Source organism: Fringilla coelebs (assembly GCF_963513975.1).
Source record: "Fringilla coelebs genome assembly, chromosome: 7".
Taxonomy (NCBI): Eukaryota; Metazoa; Chordata; class Aves; order Passeriformes; family Fringillidae; genus Fringilla; species Fringilla coelebs.
In genome coordinates, this window is record NC_140035.1 from 38,308,550 (window position 1) to 38,320,930 (window position 12,381).

Here is a 12,381-nt window from a genome sequence, read left to right on the forward strand (position 1 = left end):
CACAGGTGTGTTCCCACCAAGAAAAGCTGGCAGCTTTTCAGACCCCACGGGCTCTCAAAGGCAGGACAGGGAGACAAGGAGCCATTCCCTCTGGAGCATCTGAGCTGGCTTGGAAGGCCAAAGCATGATCTGTGAGGTTAAATGCACTCACACACACACAGTTCCACTGCAGCCTGGGCACCATGGCCTGGCTGAGCTCCAGGGACAGAGCTGGGAGCTGCTCCCGACACCCTGCTCCCACTGCAAAGCTACTGAGCAGGAGGAGGGGCAGGGATGGATGGGATACTGGGGAGAACATCTTCCCTGCGAGGGTGGGGAGGGACACCTGGGTCCCTGCAAGTGCCCAAGGGTTGGACTTTGGGGCTTGGAGCAGCCTGGGATAGAGGAAAGTGTCCCTGCCATGGCAGGGGTGGGATGGGATGGGCTTTGAGAGCCCTGCCAACCCAAAGACTCCCGGGATGCTGTGACTCCTGAGTGCTGCAGGGATCCTCTCACTGTGCTGCTGTGACTCCTGAGTGCTGCAGGGATCCTCTCAATGTGCTGCTGGGTGCTGCTGTGACTCCTGAGTGCTGCAGGGATCCTCTCAGTGTGCTGCTGTGACTCCTGAGTGCTGCAGAGATCCTCTCACTGTGCTGCTGTGACTCCTGAGTGCTGCAGGGATCCTCTCAATGTGCTGCTGGGTGCTGCTGTGACTCCTGAGTGCTGCAGAGATCCACTTAGTGTGCTGCTGGGTGCTGCTGTGACTCCTGAGTGCTGCAGGGATCCTCTCAGTGTGCTGCTGGGTGCTGCTGTGACCCCTGAGTGCTGCAGGGATCCCCTCAGTGTGCTGCTGGAGCCCAGGGCTCAGCCAGCCACCTTGGTGATGGGAACCTGCTGGAGGGCTGCAGCACAGGTCCCTTTAAGTGACAGGCACAGCAGCTCCCAGGATTGCAGGGCACGGGCAGGAGCTGGCTGCCCTCCCTGTGGCCCTCAGTGCGTCACAAACACCTTCCCAGAGCTGCTGTGCCAGCCCCTCCTGCCAGCAGGAACAAACAGAAATGCCCACTGCTTGTCAGAGGAGGGGCTCAGAAAGGGAGGGACAAACCCCCACCTGTGCCAGCCAGATCCATGTCATCCCAGTCCCAGCACGCCCCAGGCAAACTCCTTCACTCTGCCCCATCAATATTTTTAAAATACATTGCTGCAGCCACTTCATCTGTTTTTTGAAAAAAGATGGAAAAAAATTTGTAGCAATTTACTTATTCTGAGGAACAATTTGCACACAGGTGGTAGGTGACTGTCCCCAGTGAAAATAAAAAGCTTTCTCTATGTCACTTAAGCAGGACAACTCAGGGTCTTCAAGAGCTTCATTAATATCATTAGAGTGTGACTGTCTATAAATGGATCAAAAAAGGCAAGTTTGGACCTAAATTTCACTGGTCATTCAGTGCAACTTGGAGAAGTCCTGTAGTAACTTGGGAGTTCTTCTCTCCAATGGAAAAGATGATTGCATTTCACCAGAAACTTTTTTCACAAATTCACTGTACACAATTCACTGGCAAGAACTGTCAGAGCTTTAAAAAGTACCCAGGAAAAGTATCCTCAAAATGTGCAGTACATTTATTCTGCATATTACAACTGCAGTTCCAAATCAGTGGTTCCAAAGCCTTTCATTAGATCATAAAAAACTTCAGGCCAGCTTATAATGAAATCTCTAATCAAATATGAATGAATCATCTGATATGACACAATTCCTTGAATGAGAAACAGATGGAAAAGTAGTGATGATTAAGTGGTTTAGATCACAAGATATTAGTCAAGCCAAAGGAGGAGATATTTCATCACAGAATCGTGGAATGGTTTGGGTTGGAAGGGACCTTAAAGCCCATCCCATTCCACCCCCTGCCATGGGCAGGGACACCTTCCACTGTCCCAGGCTGCTCCAAGCCCCCTCCAACCTGGCCTTGGGCACTTCCAGGGATGGAGAATCCACAGCTTCCCCGGGCAACAAGGAAAGGTCTCTTTAATGAACCATCGGCAATTCCCCAGGGAAGTATCTGGAGACTGCTGCTGTATTTTAGGCATCACTGCACAAAACATTCACCTGATATTCCCTCCACTGCCTGAAGAAAAAGCAGAGCCAAATATAGCCCTGAAAATCAATATACACTGGGGAAGAGCCTCCAGGATCGTGATAAACGCCTGTCATGCTAGAAGAGGAATTCCTAAAATCCTGGGAGCGCAGGTGGCTGCTCTTTCCCCTTCAGCAATAAACTAGCCCAGTTAATTTTGGCAGAAAGCACCCTGGGGAGCTGTGCAGGGCAGGGCACAGCCATGAAAAGGGCAGGCAGCAAAAGGAAACCCAGCCCCTGGGAATAATGGGGCCGTCCATCCTCGTCCTGCAGCCAGGGCTGGCACCTCTGTGCAGGGAAGCTGATGGAAAGGAGGAACTGAGTACAGCTCCACTGCAGGCCCAGGAGGAGCACCACCTCCAAAAAGAGAAGGGATGGAGAATGAAACCAAAGCAAACCTACAGAGATTGCACCCCAGTTACCTCTCTGAGGTTGTAAACCCTGGTAAAGCACCCAGGCTGCAAACACACATGGCAGACAAGGCACTGCCTCCAAGATCCCCTCTGAGGCACTTGGAATTCTTTTCCCCAAGGAAGGCCTCAATCCATGATCTATTCCCATGAAACATTTATCACTTTTCATTCACCACACAGTGCTGTTATTTTTAGCAAAGCCAGAGGCAATGGGAACAAATTCCTGAATAACCATTCAAGGGAGCCCTTCCACGCCTGCATCCTGCCACCTCCTCCTTCCCTAAGTTTTCTTCACCAAGTTCTAGCATTCAAAGGCTCTTCCCTTCATCACCTGCTTTCATAGAAATCAAAAGCACAAAACAACTTTTGCTGTGCTAGGAAATCGGTAAGAATTCTTATTTTTGAAAACAACACTTGGTGAAGAGTCAGGACTAAGGGAATCCAGTGAATTCCAGAGCTGATCGGTGTGAATTACTGCACTAAGCAAGGTGAGGGCAGAAGAAAGAAAACCAGCAAGTTGGGGCTTGCAGGAGAGCAAACTTTCCTGCCTTTCATCCAGGAAACCAGCGCTGCATTCAAGAGCTTCACATTTAAGTGCTGCTTTCAGCTGTTAAGAGAGGGATAATCATTTATAATTCATGCCAGCTCTTCCAATTGATAACCATTTCCTCATGGGTAAGAAAGGAGACAGATAAATCATGACAGATAAATACATTTTCTGAGACAAAAGACAACAAAGCAGAGATGAGGAGCTGTGGGCTCCTGTTCTTCCCAGCCCACAGGGATCAGGATATTCACATTCTGGGCTCCAGCATCAGGTCAGTTCAGGACTCCCCTTCCCTGGAAGTTCCCAAAGCCACGTTGGACAGGGCTAGGAGCAACCTGGGATAGTGGAAGGTGTCCTTGCCCATGGGACAAGAGGGGTTTTAAGGTCCTTTCCAACCCAAACAAGTCTGTGATTCTCTGATTCCCAGCTTGGCTAGAGGAGTGGTTTAATTCTACATGGAACATGAATGCTGAAGCTGAGACAGAGGTGGCCAAAAAACTCATCCCTCTTCCATACAGCCCTGCACATGCACAGGGTGCTAAAGCAGAGTTAAAGGTCATTAAATTATCCCATGACCAATAGAACATGAGTCTGGGGACAGCATTAGTCCAGAAAAGAGGTTCTGGAGCTTGAACTTCCCTGCTCTACTGCTCTAGATGTGGCAGTTCCCTCCCCTCTCCTGCATAAATAACCCCAAATTTACTGACTGCAAAGGGCTTCTAAAACAGCACAACAATTCAGCAAATCCTCTGTGGAAATGGGGGAGCTGGCTGAATGGCTGCCAGGGCTCTCCCTGCTGGGGAATGGCTCTGGAGCTTTCCTCCAGCAGGTGAAACACTCCTGTGATTGTCACTGCATGGGCCATGGTTCGTCCATTTAGCTCAGGGCTGGAAATTAAAGACAAATATTAATAAATCATAAGTACTGCAGGAAATATAACCTTGAGCTGATTTCACCTCTCAAGGCTTTAAGCTGCAGTTTCTCTGCTACCTTGGAGTCGTGGAATGGTCTGGGTGGGAAGGGACTCCAACCCATTCCCTGCCATGGGCAGGGACACCTTCCACTAGCCCAGGCTGCTCCAAGCCGGGCCTTGGACACTTCCAGGGGTCCAGGGACAGCCCCAGCTTCTCTGGGAATCTTATCTTATACCAGAGCATCTAAATGGTGGCAAAACTGTCACACCAAGGCTGACCATAAGAGCTGCAGCTTTTCCATAACCTATCGAGAGGGCAGGGTTGAACCTGCTCGGTGGACATTGTAACAGCAAAATGATTTTTATCAGAACTCACTTCTGGTGATAATTTGGGGGGTTTGGATGGGTTTCTCCCCCATCCTGGGCTTCATGTACATATCCATATTATAGATCAGGATATATTTAAGACTAAAGGAAAGCCTTTCTGAGGGACAGCTACTTCTGGGGCACGACAAAACCTCACATTATTCCCTCACAGACAGGGATTCATCTCTGCAAAACCAAGGGACAGTAAGAGTCCAGAGGCGTGTACAAACCATTTATTCCTACATACATCAACATTATTATTTTTGTGAATGACTGTGGAAGTGAGAGTGGATAACTAGACCTAGCAGGGAGAAAAAGCAGCAGGGAGCTGAAATCTCCCACTTAATGCTGTGTGTTGGAAGGGACCTCATCCATTTCCAGCTCCTTTCCAAAGGCAGGGACACCTTCCACTATCCCAGGTGGCTCTAAGCCCTGTCCAACCTGCCCTTGCACACTTCCAGGGATCCAGGGGCTGCCAAAGCTGCTCTGGGAAATCTGTACCAGAGCCTCACCAGGCTCTGATTATTAAAAAAATAAAAAGAAAAAAAAATTAAGGGAAGCAAGGTTGCTCAATAAAGTTAATTTATTCCTTTTCCTGCCCCGGGCCAAAGGTGCAGCAATCCCCAGGAGCCCAAGGCAGAGCAGGCAGAGCTCTCCAAGGATGCAGAGCAGAGCTATCCAAGGATGATTTTTGCACTCCAGAGCAGGGGTTGGCCTGGGGGAGGCTTGGTCCCCTTGTACTTCTGCGAGCACCTCAGAAATTTAGAGCACCAATAATGGGTGATATGTCTGTGAAAAGGGAAAATATTTCCCCTCCTCCAATTAATCCTTCATTTATACAAAAAAGAAGACAGAAATAATGTTCACTGCTGATGACTGAACTCAGTTCTATTGAAGCAAATTCTTTCCTAAAAACCATTTCATAAAATTGCTGGAAGTATTTCTGGTTTGGAGTTGAAATGCTCTGCATTTCAGGGAGGATTTTTAGAACTTTCTCACCATTTCACATCAGAGAAAAACAACTAACAAGGGTCAAACCTCTCCTTCACTTGGTTCGTGGTGAAGAGAAAAACATTTTGGTTTCCTACAAGCACACCGCAGTGATTTTATCTGAAACAGAAATGCAGCATAAAAGCTCATCGACCACTCAGGTTTATTCAACCTTACCCTGACCAGGGCAGGAGAATGTTTGAAACAAAATATCCCAAGACACAATCAAGCAATTTTTTTTTCCTTATGCTGTTTTTAACACCATTATTTCAGTCATGCCTGAGCCTTGGAACACCACCCAACAATCCCACACACAACTTGTTTTTCCAGAGCAATGCTCGGTGTTACTTCTCCTTTCTTCTCTCAGAAAGATCTGCAGCAACTCCTGAAGACAAGAATGATAAAATCCAGATATGACAATCCCAGAATGGGTTCAGTGGGAAGGGATCTTCAAGGTCATCCCATCCCACCCCCTGCCATGGCAGGGACACCTCCCACTGTCCCAGGCTGCTCCAAGCCCCAATGTCCAACCCGGCCTTGGACAATGCCAGGGATCCAGGGGCAGCCCCAGCTGCTCTGGGAATTCCATCCCAGCCCCTCCCCACCCTCTCAGGAAAAAATTCCTCCCCAATCTCCCATCCATCCCTGCCCTCTGGCAGTGGGAGCCATTCCCTGTGTCCTGTCCCTCCATCCCTTGTCCCCAGTCCCTCTCCAGCTCTCCTGGAGCCCCTTCAGGCCCTGGAAGGGGCTCTGAGGTGTCCCTGGAGCCTTCTCCTCTCCAGGTGAGCACCCCCAGCTCTGCCAGTCTGAATTCCATTCCCACAGCTCAATCACTGGGAGAACCACTTGACAAAGAGGCAGCACTGCCCATCTCTCATCCCACCCACTTCACACCAGCACAGCTCCCCAGGAATCTCTGCCTCATTGTTTTCCCAAAAGCACAGAGGTGAGTTATTAAAAATACTCAAAATGGAGTCCAAACAACAAGATCTCCCTAAATCCTGCTTGGCTCCATCAAACAGCCTCATTTCACCTGGGGAAAAGCAGCCAGAACAGACTCTACCATCAAGTTCCCCAAGCTCTCAACCAGCACCAGCCTTTGGCCTGAAAGACCTCCAAAGGAAACATTAAACTTAACCAGCAAAGAAAATCAGCCCCAAAATAAAGGGATGGAAGATTCAAACCCATCCCCTCCACAATCCCGGCTCGTGATCCACAGAGCCACAAAACCCAGCCCGGCTCACGACTGAGGCGCACAGCAAAACCTGTAAGTTGACCTGTGCTAGCACAGTGACTTTAAAATGAGAATCCCTCGGAGGGTTAGGAAAATAGAACCTCCCTTACCTGACAGACACGTTTGGGAGCACACGGAGGGGAGAGGGACTGCCCAGAACCCAAAGCCAAACGCCCGTGCCTGTTAAACAACCATCTCTTCCTTTTTACCCCCAATGCAACACCTCTACCTCCTTGAAGGTTTCTTTCTCCAAACAGGCATTCAAGTCCACAAAAATCTAGGTTAGGTTGCAGCCCACTTTTTTCCTCCCCCTCCCAGTGTACCAAGGTTGTTTTGAATAAACTTCGTTTACATCTTTCCAACTGGCATTACCAGAAGCGCTCAGATCTTCTGCAGGATCTCATCCTTAATAGAAAAGGGCCTGAGGGCATTTTGGAAGGCAACAGAGAAGGGAAAGTTGGGGGTTTGGAAGATCTGAGCTGCTCCCTGCAAGAGTAGATAATGTTTGCTATATCCTATCACCCCTGTAAAAATATCTGCTTGTACCAGGGAGAGAGAAGGGGGAAACACAAAAGCCAGCAGCAGATTGTTTCCCCCAGAATTCCACATACTGGGAGCAGAACTTTGGTTTCCATCACTTGTAGAGCTGTAGCCCTGAGCTCTCAGAGCTCTCCCAGCTGGGCAAGGAGCAGCCAGGATGAGGAGCAGGAGGACAAGCCCCAGGAGAGGATCATTAGGAGAGGCAGAACAGCAAACAGCCCAGAGCCCAGCGTGACACCCTTTGATCAGCCTGGCCTTGGCTCCCTGTTCCTTCTCCCTAATGAGAGCAGCAGCTCCAAAACCTCCTTCTGGGCTGGGAAGGGACTCCTTCAGATGCTGCTTTGTTCTCCTCTCCTTTCTAAGTCAAACCAAGCATCTCCCACCAGGCTGGGCTCCCCTCAGCCCCCTGCAAAACTCCCAGGGCTGCTGTGCTCCAATCCCAAATCCCACTCTCCCAGCCTGGGAAAGCAGAGGTGTGCAAGTCCTAACAGACTCTGTTCCAGCACTCTGCATTTGCATTCTGCTCTCCTACTCACAAGGCAGAGCTGCAGAGCCTTTTCCTGCACCCCCCAGAACAGAATGAGGTTTAATAGGAGGTTTTTTCCTTACCAGAGCTGGGCATGTGGTTCACTCGAGGTGGATTCAACAGCTCCACTGGCTGGTCTCTGCCAGAAAGCCCATCTGGAAAGAGGAGGGAAAAAGAAAATAAAATCACATCAACACTTTGGGTAGCTGAGCTATTTTTAGCCATTCCAAGCAGAAAAAAAAAAAAAAATCAGCAACCAATTATCGATGCAGAGCAGAAACACAAGGAGCACAAATCAATGGAAATGAGAACATTCCCAGGACAGCTAGAGCAGAAATAAAAGAGACTCGATCCCAAATGACACTCAGGGCTTCCTGGTCTTTAAGTCCACAACTGGTGCTGATCCCAGGCTGAGGAAATAGGCACGTCAGCCCACAGACCTTACCAGAGAAAAGTGTGACTCCTTCCGTGCTGGGGGAACTGAGCTAAGACAGACACACAGCCCCACGGAGCAAAGTTGAGGAATGGCTGGAATATGCCAGGGAGATGTTAAGGGAAACTGACAAATCACTGCAGGAGATTAAAATGCAGAGACATGCATAACAAGCCCCATTTTGCATAAGTTTAGATTTCAGAAAGGCATTAAAAACATACTTTGTAAATGAGATGCACAAATCCATCTTGCTGAAGCAGTTCCCTATTTAAAATATTTCCAAGATTGTATCTTGCATCCAGGTAGAGTTAAACAGAACAACCAGCGCTGGAGACTGCCACACCTGAGTTTCTAGTCACCCATTCCCCTCCCAGAAAAGCCAAAGCAAAAAATGCTAAATTATGTTTTCAGTGTAATTACGAACCCTGGGATACAGAAAATTTATCTCAAACCTATTTGTTCCACCTTTGCCAGTCTGTCTCACTTCTCCCCTCCAACCCCTTTCTGTGCTGCAGCTCTGATAGGATCAAGCCAAACCCTGTCTGGAGACATCAAAGAAGCCACCCCATCTCTCTCAGGCAAAGGACAGTGTTAGAAAAATGTTAATATTGGTTTTCTTCTCCCTGCTTTCTCTGTTTTTCTGGAGAGAAAGCACAGCTAGGGATCCTCCATGTTTTGCCTGGGTTCCCCTCCAGTGACCATACCCAGACAGAAGGGGAAGAGAAAAACATCACTATTTAAAATACAATGGAGCCATCAGGCACTCCAGAGTCAGTGGAGAGCACAGCCCAGGAAAATTCCCAGTTTTCCTGGGGAGCAGAGTATTCGCAGCTTCTCTGCTAGGCATTTTCAGATAAAGATGTTCCTTCTTGGGAGGAGAACCCATGGACAAAACAGAGCCCTGTAGCAGCAGCCAGGTGCTCTGTGAAACAAATCCATGTCAATTTGGGGGATTTTTAAGACTTGTTTAATTGTAAGAAATAAAGTACATGAATTTTTCCAATCATAAAAAAAACCCCATACCCACAAACCAATGCTTTGCAATCTTTGTTCCAAAATGAGGATTAGATTAATCACTGCAGAACACACAGGAACATCTTTTAAAGCACTGACACCTGAAACACTTGAAGCAAAACCAAGCTATCCAAGACCAAGGTTCTGTCTTTGCTGTGCAAATAAAGCTCAATAAAATAAAATAAAATAAAATAAAATAAAATAAAATACAAAAAATAAAGCTCTGAATCTCTGGAGTCCTCCCTCAGCACAAGGATGTGGAGCTGCTGGAGCACAGCAAAGAGGTGAAGCCATGCAATCAGGGTTTGACTCTCCACACAAGCCACAAACCCTGGTTTGAGTACTGAGACAGCCCAGACAAGCTACAAAATATTCCCCAGCTCTCTGCTGGCCAAATTGGTCCTGAGCTACTAAACAGAACTGGCAAGGAAACATCCTCTCCAATTGGTTCTCTGTGAATCAGTCTGATGATTTCCCCAAAACTCTGCAACCAAGTGCTCTGTCCATGGAGCCTGGAGGGAAGCAGACACCAGCCTGGCTGATTCATGGGAACATTTTGTGTAGCTTCGTTTCCAGATGGGCATTTCTACTCATTAATTAACAAGATGAAGCCATAATTCATTGATGGAAACTTGAACACTTTGGTTTTTATCTTAAGCTGTTCCAAAGAGTTGAGTTATTCAGAAAATATAGCCAGGACAGGTTTGGAAGTAGCTGAGTTTGCAGGTTTTAAAGAAGCTGAAAATAGCAAAACAAAGGCAAAATATTTATAAATTCAGTCCAGAATAAACCAGAAACATGACAGATAAAAACCCTCAGAAAAGATGAAGCAGCAGAACCAGAGAAATGTCAAGATTGTAAAAGACCTCTGAGATCATCAAGTCCATCCAGGGAGAAACCAAACCAGATGAAGACAGGGAAATACAACTTCTCCACTTAGAAAAGACAAGAAACGAAGAGAAATGGAAGGATGAAACATTCAACGAGGTCTTAAAGAAAACTACAAGCAGCCTGACTATAATTAACTCTGATGAGCTTAAAAAATGCAGGGCAGAACTGGGAACGAAGAGGTTATTTAAATACTTTTCCATTTATTCAGATCTTTCAACCTGATGCAAATCACCCCGACCTACCTGAATTCCTGGAGCAAGGCAATGAGCAACTAAAAATTATCTTTAAAGGACACCCAGAGTAGAGGAGAAGTTCTACAGAGGTGTAGAAGTAAAACTTTAGGAGAGATAGGGAGGAAGGCAGGACCAAGAGGTAGAGAAAATCAGCATTACTGACTCAGATTTGTCCCTTTGGAGCTTGAAATGCAGAATTAAAACGAAAAAAAAAAAAAAAAAAGGATGGGAGATGCAGTGACAAAGGAGTAAAACCTCTCCGCTGTGATAATGACAGAAAAAAAAGTACAACTACAAATGGGAAACACCTGGCCAAGCAAGGGCAGGGGAAGGAAAAGCCAAAGGATTTTCCAAAACCAAGCACTCTGCATTCAGTGAGGATGCAGAGGATCCCAGTTCCCTCCTGGATGTGCCAGCAGGGGCACGTGCAAGGTCATCCCTCAGGGACACGGCAGCCTCAGTGGCCACAGCTTTAGCTTCAACACCTGAAGATGAACTGTGGGCAACCAAGGAGAAACCTCAGAGAGAAGATTTTTTAAAATGAGACTGAGGGACTGCAGAACTTCGTTTTGCCGGCATTAGCCTGTTCTCCACGGAGGGAAGACAACAGAGTGGCCCAGAGGTATTTCTCAGGATGAGCAGTTTTCTGCTAACGCTGTGAGTTTGAGACCACTGGACCAACTTCTGTTTCCTTTGCTCATAAATATTCTGGACAGCACCTCACTGCACAACAGCAACCAGGGGCTTCTGAGCAGACAGGGAATTTACCCAGAGGGTGGGCAGGCCCGGGCACAGGGTGCTCAGAGAAGCTGTGGCTGCCCCTGGACCCCTGAAAGTATCCATGTCCAGGCTGGATGGGGCTTGGAGCCACCTGGGACAGCGGCAGGGGGTGGAATGGGATGAGCTTTGAGGCCCCAAATCGCTCTGGGATTCTACAAGCCAGCACAAGCCTCATCCCTTTCCATCAGGCTGCTGACAGAGGGGCAGGCTGTAGGACAGAGGAGCTCCTGGCTGGTGCTGGCAGTGCCCAGCAGCTCTGTGCTGTCCCTGCTACACGTGTCAGCCCACAGCAATTCCATGGATCTCTCCCAGGCACAGGAACGTGGGGTTTCTTTCCCCCTGCTCTCAGTACCCACAGTACAGCATGCTATAAAAAGCACCCTGCATTCTGTACCCGAGCTGGGCTGGGGGAAGGACAATGTGCAAACAGGATTTCTCTGCCTTACTTCCTGGCAGGATCTGGGGAGGGTCCGTGGGTGGCTCTGCTCGAGTGTTTGGCTGAATTTAAAAACCAGATCATGCACTGCCCTTGGAGCCTTGGGATACCAGGCAGCTCAAACAGGCTGGCTGAGGAATAAAAAACCTCCACCCCTGACCGTTAAGCACAGGCCACTGGAACATCCTGACTTGCATATCAAGCGTGTGTGACAAGTTACAATATTAGTAATGAGAACACTAATTATCATGGATGCGTTATTTATTTGTCTGCTCACTCGAAATTTACGGGGGGGGGGGGAATATCTTTCAACATTTACAAGAAAGCAATTAGGACAGCAAATGGATTATTTCTCTTTAAACCTATGAGAAAATGCTCAGTGCATATTTCCTCTCTAATTTGTCTGCACTCAAGGATCTATTTTTGGAAGTCTCCCTAGACTGTATTGTAGCACCACATGTACTGTAATGGCATTTTAATTAGCCCAGAGAGCTGGAAGATGCACTCTGCATCCGAAAGAGAGGCAGCCTAACAAAATGAGAGCATCCTTCTCTTTCCTTCTCGGAGATTTACAGCAGCTCTCAGGCCGAAATACCAATTATGGCTTCAGCTGGAACCGACTGCGAGCGCTGTAAAAACCCAGCGCCTCGCCCGGCCCCTGGAACTCCAAACAGCAAATCAGGCTTTAAGCACTATTTACTCCTGCTTTAAAGGTGGATGGTGAAAACAAAAATGCTGCAGCCACACAGGGGCAGAACAGGGGACAGGAGGAGGGGAGACAAGTGAAAAAGGGACGGATCTGCTTGAGTTATCAAAACACCCACTTAGAGGGAAGTTAGTCCAATCCCGTTCATATGGGGTAATTCTTTAATTATTAGGATTATTATTGAAGTCAGCCACCTTGCCTAGCCAGTGGGCGACATCACGCATCACCATCACCAGGATGGTCTGGTG

The 12,381-nt window shown here is 47.9% G+C and overlaps 1 protein-coding gene across 7 annotated transcripts in view; it reads right to left on the reverse strand.

Moving 5' to 3' along the window:
• HDAC4 (histone deacetylase 4) overlaps window positions 1-12,381 on the reverse strand; it is a 179,010-nt gene that overhangs the window by 98,862 nt on the left and 67,767 nt on the right. For all 7 annotated transcript variants that reach the window (XM_084209706.1, XM_084209702.1, XM_084209704.1 and 4 more), the window contains one exon: window positions 7,724-7,795. In XM_084209706.1, the coding sequence (XP_084065832.1) occupies window positions 7,724-7,795 (72 nt within the window). The remainder of the gene's footprint in view (window positions 1-7,723; window positions 7,796-12,381) is intronic.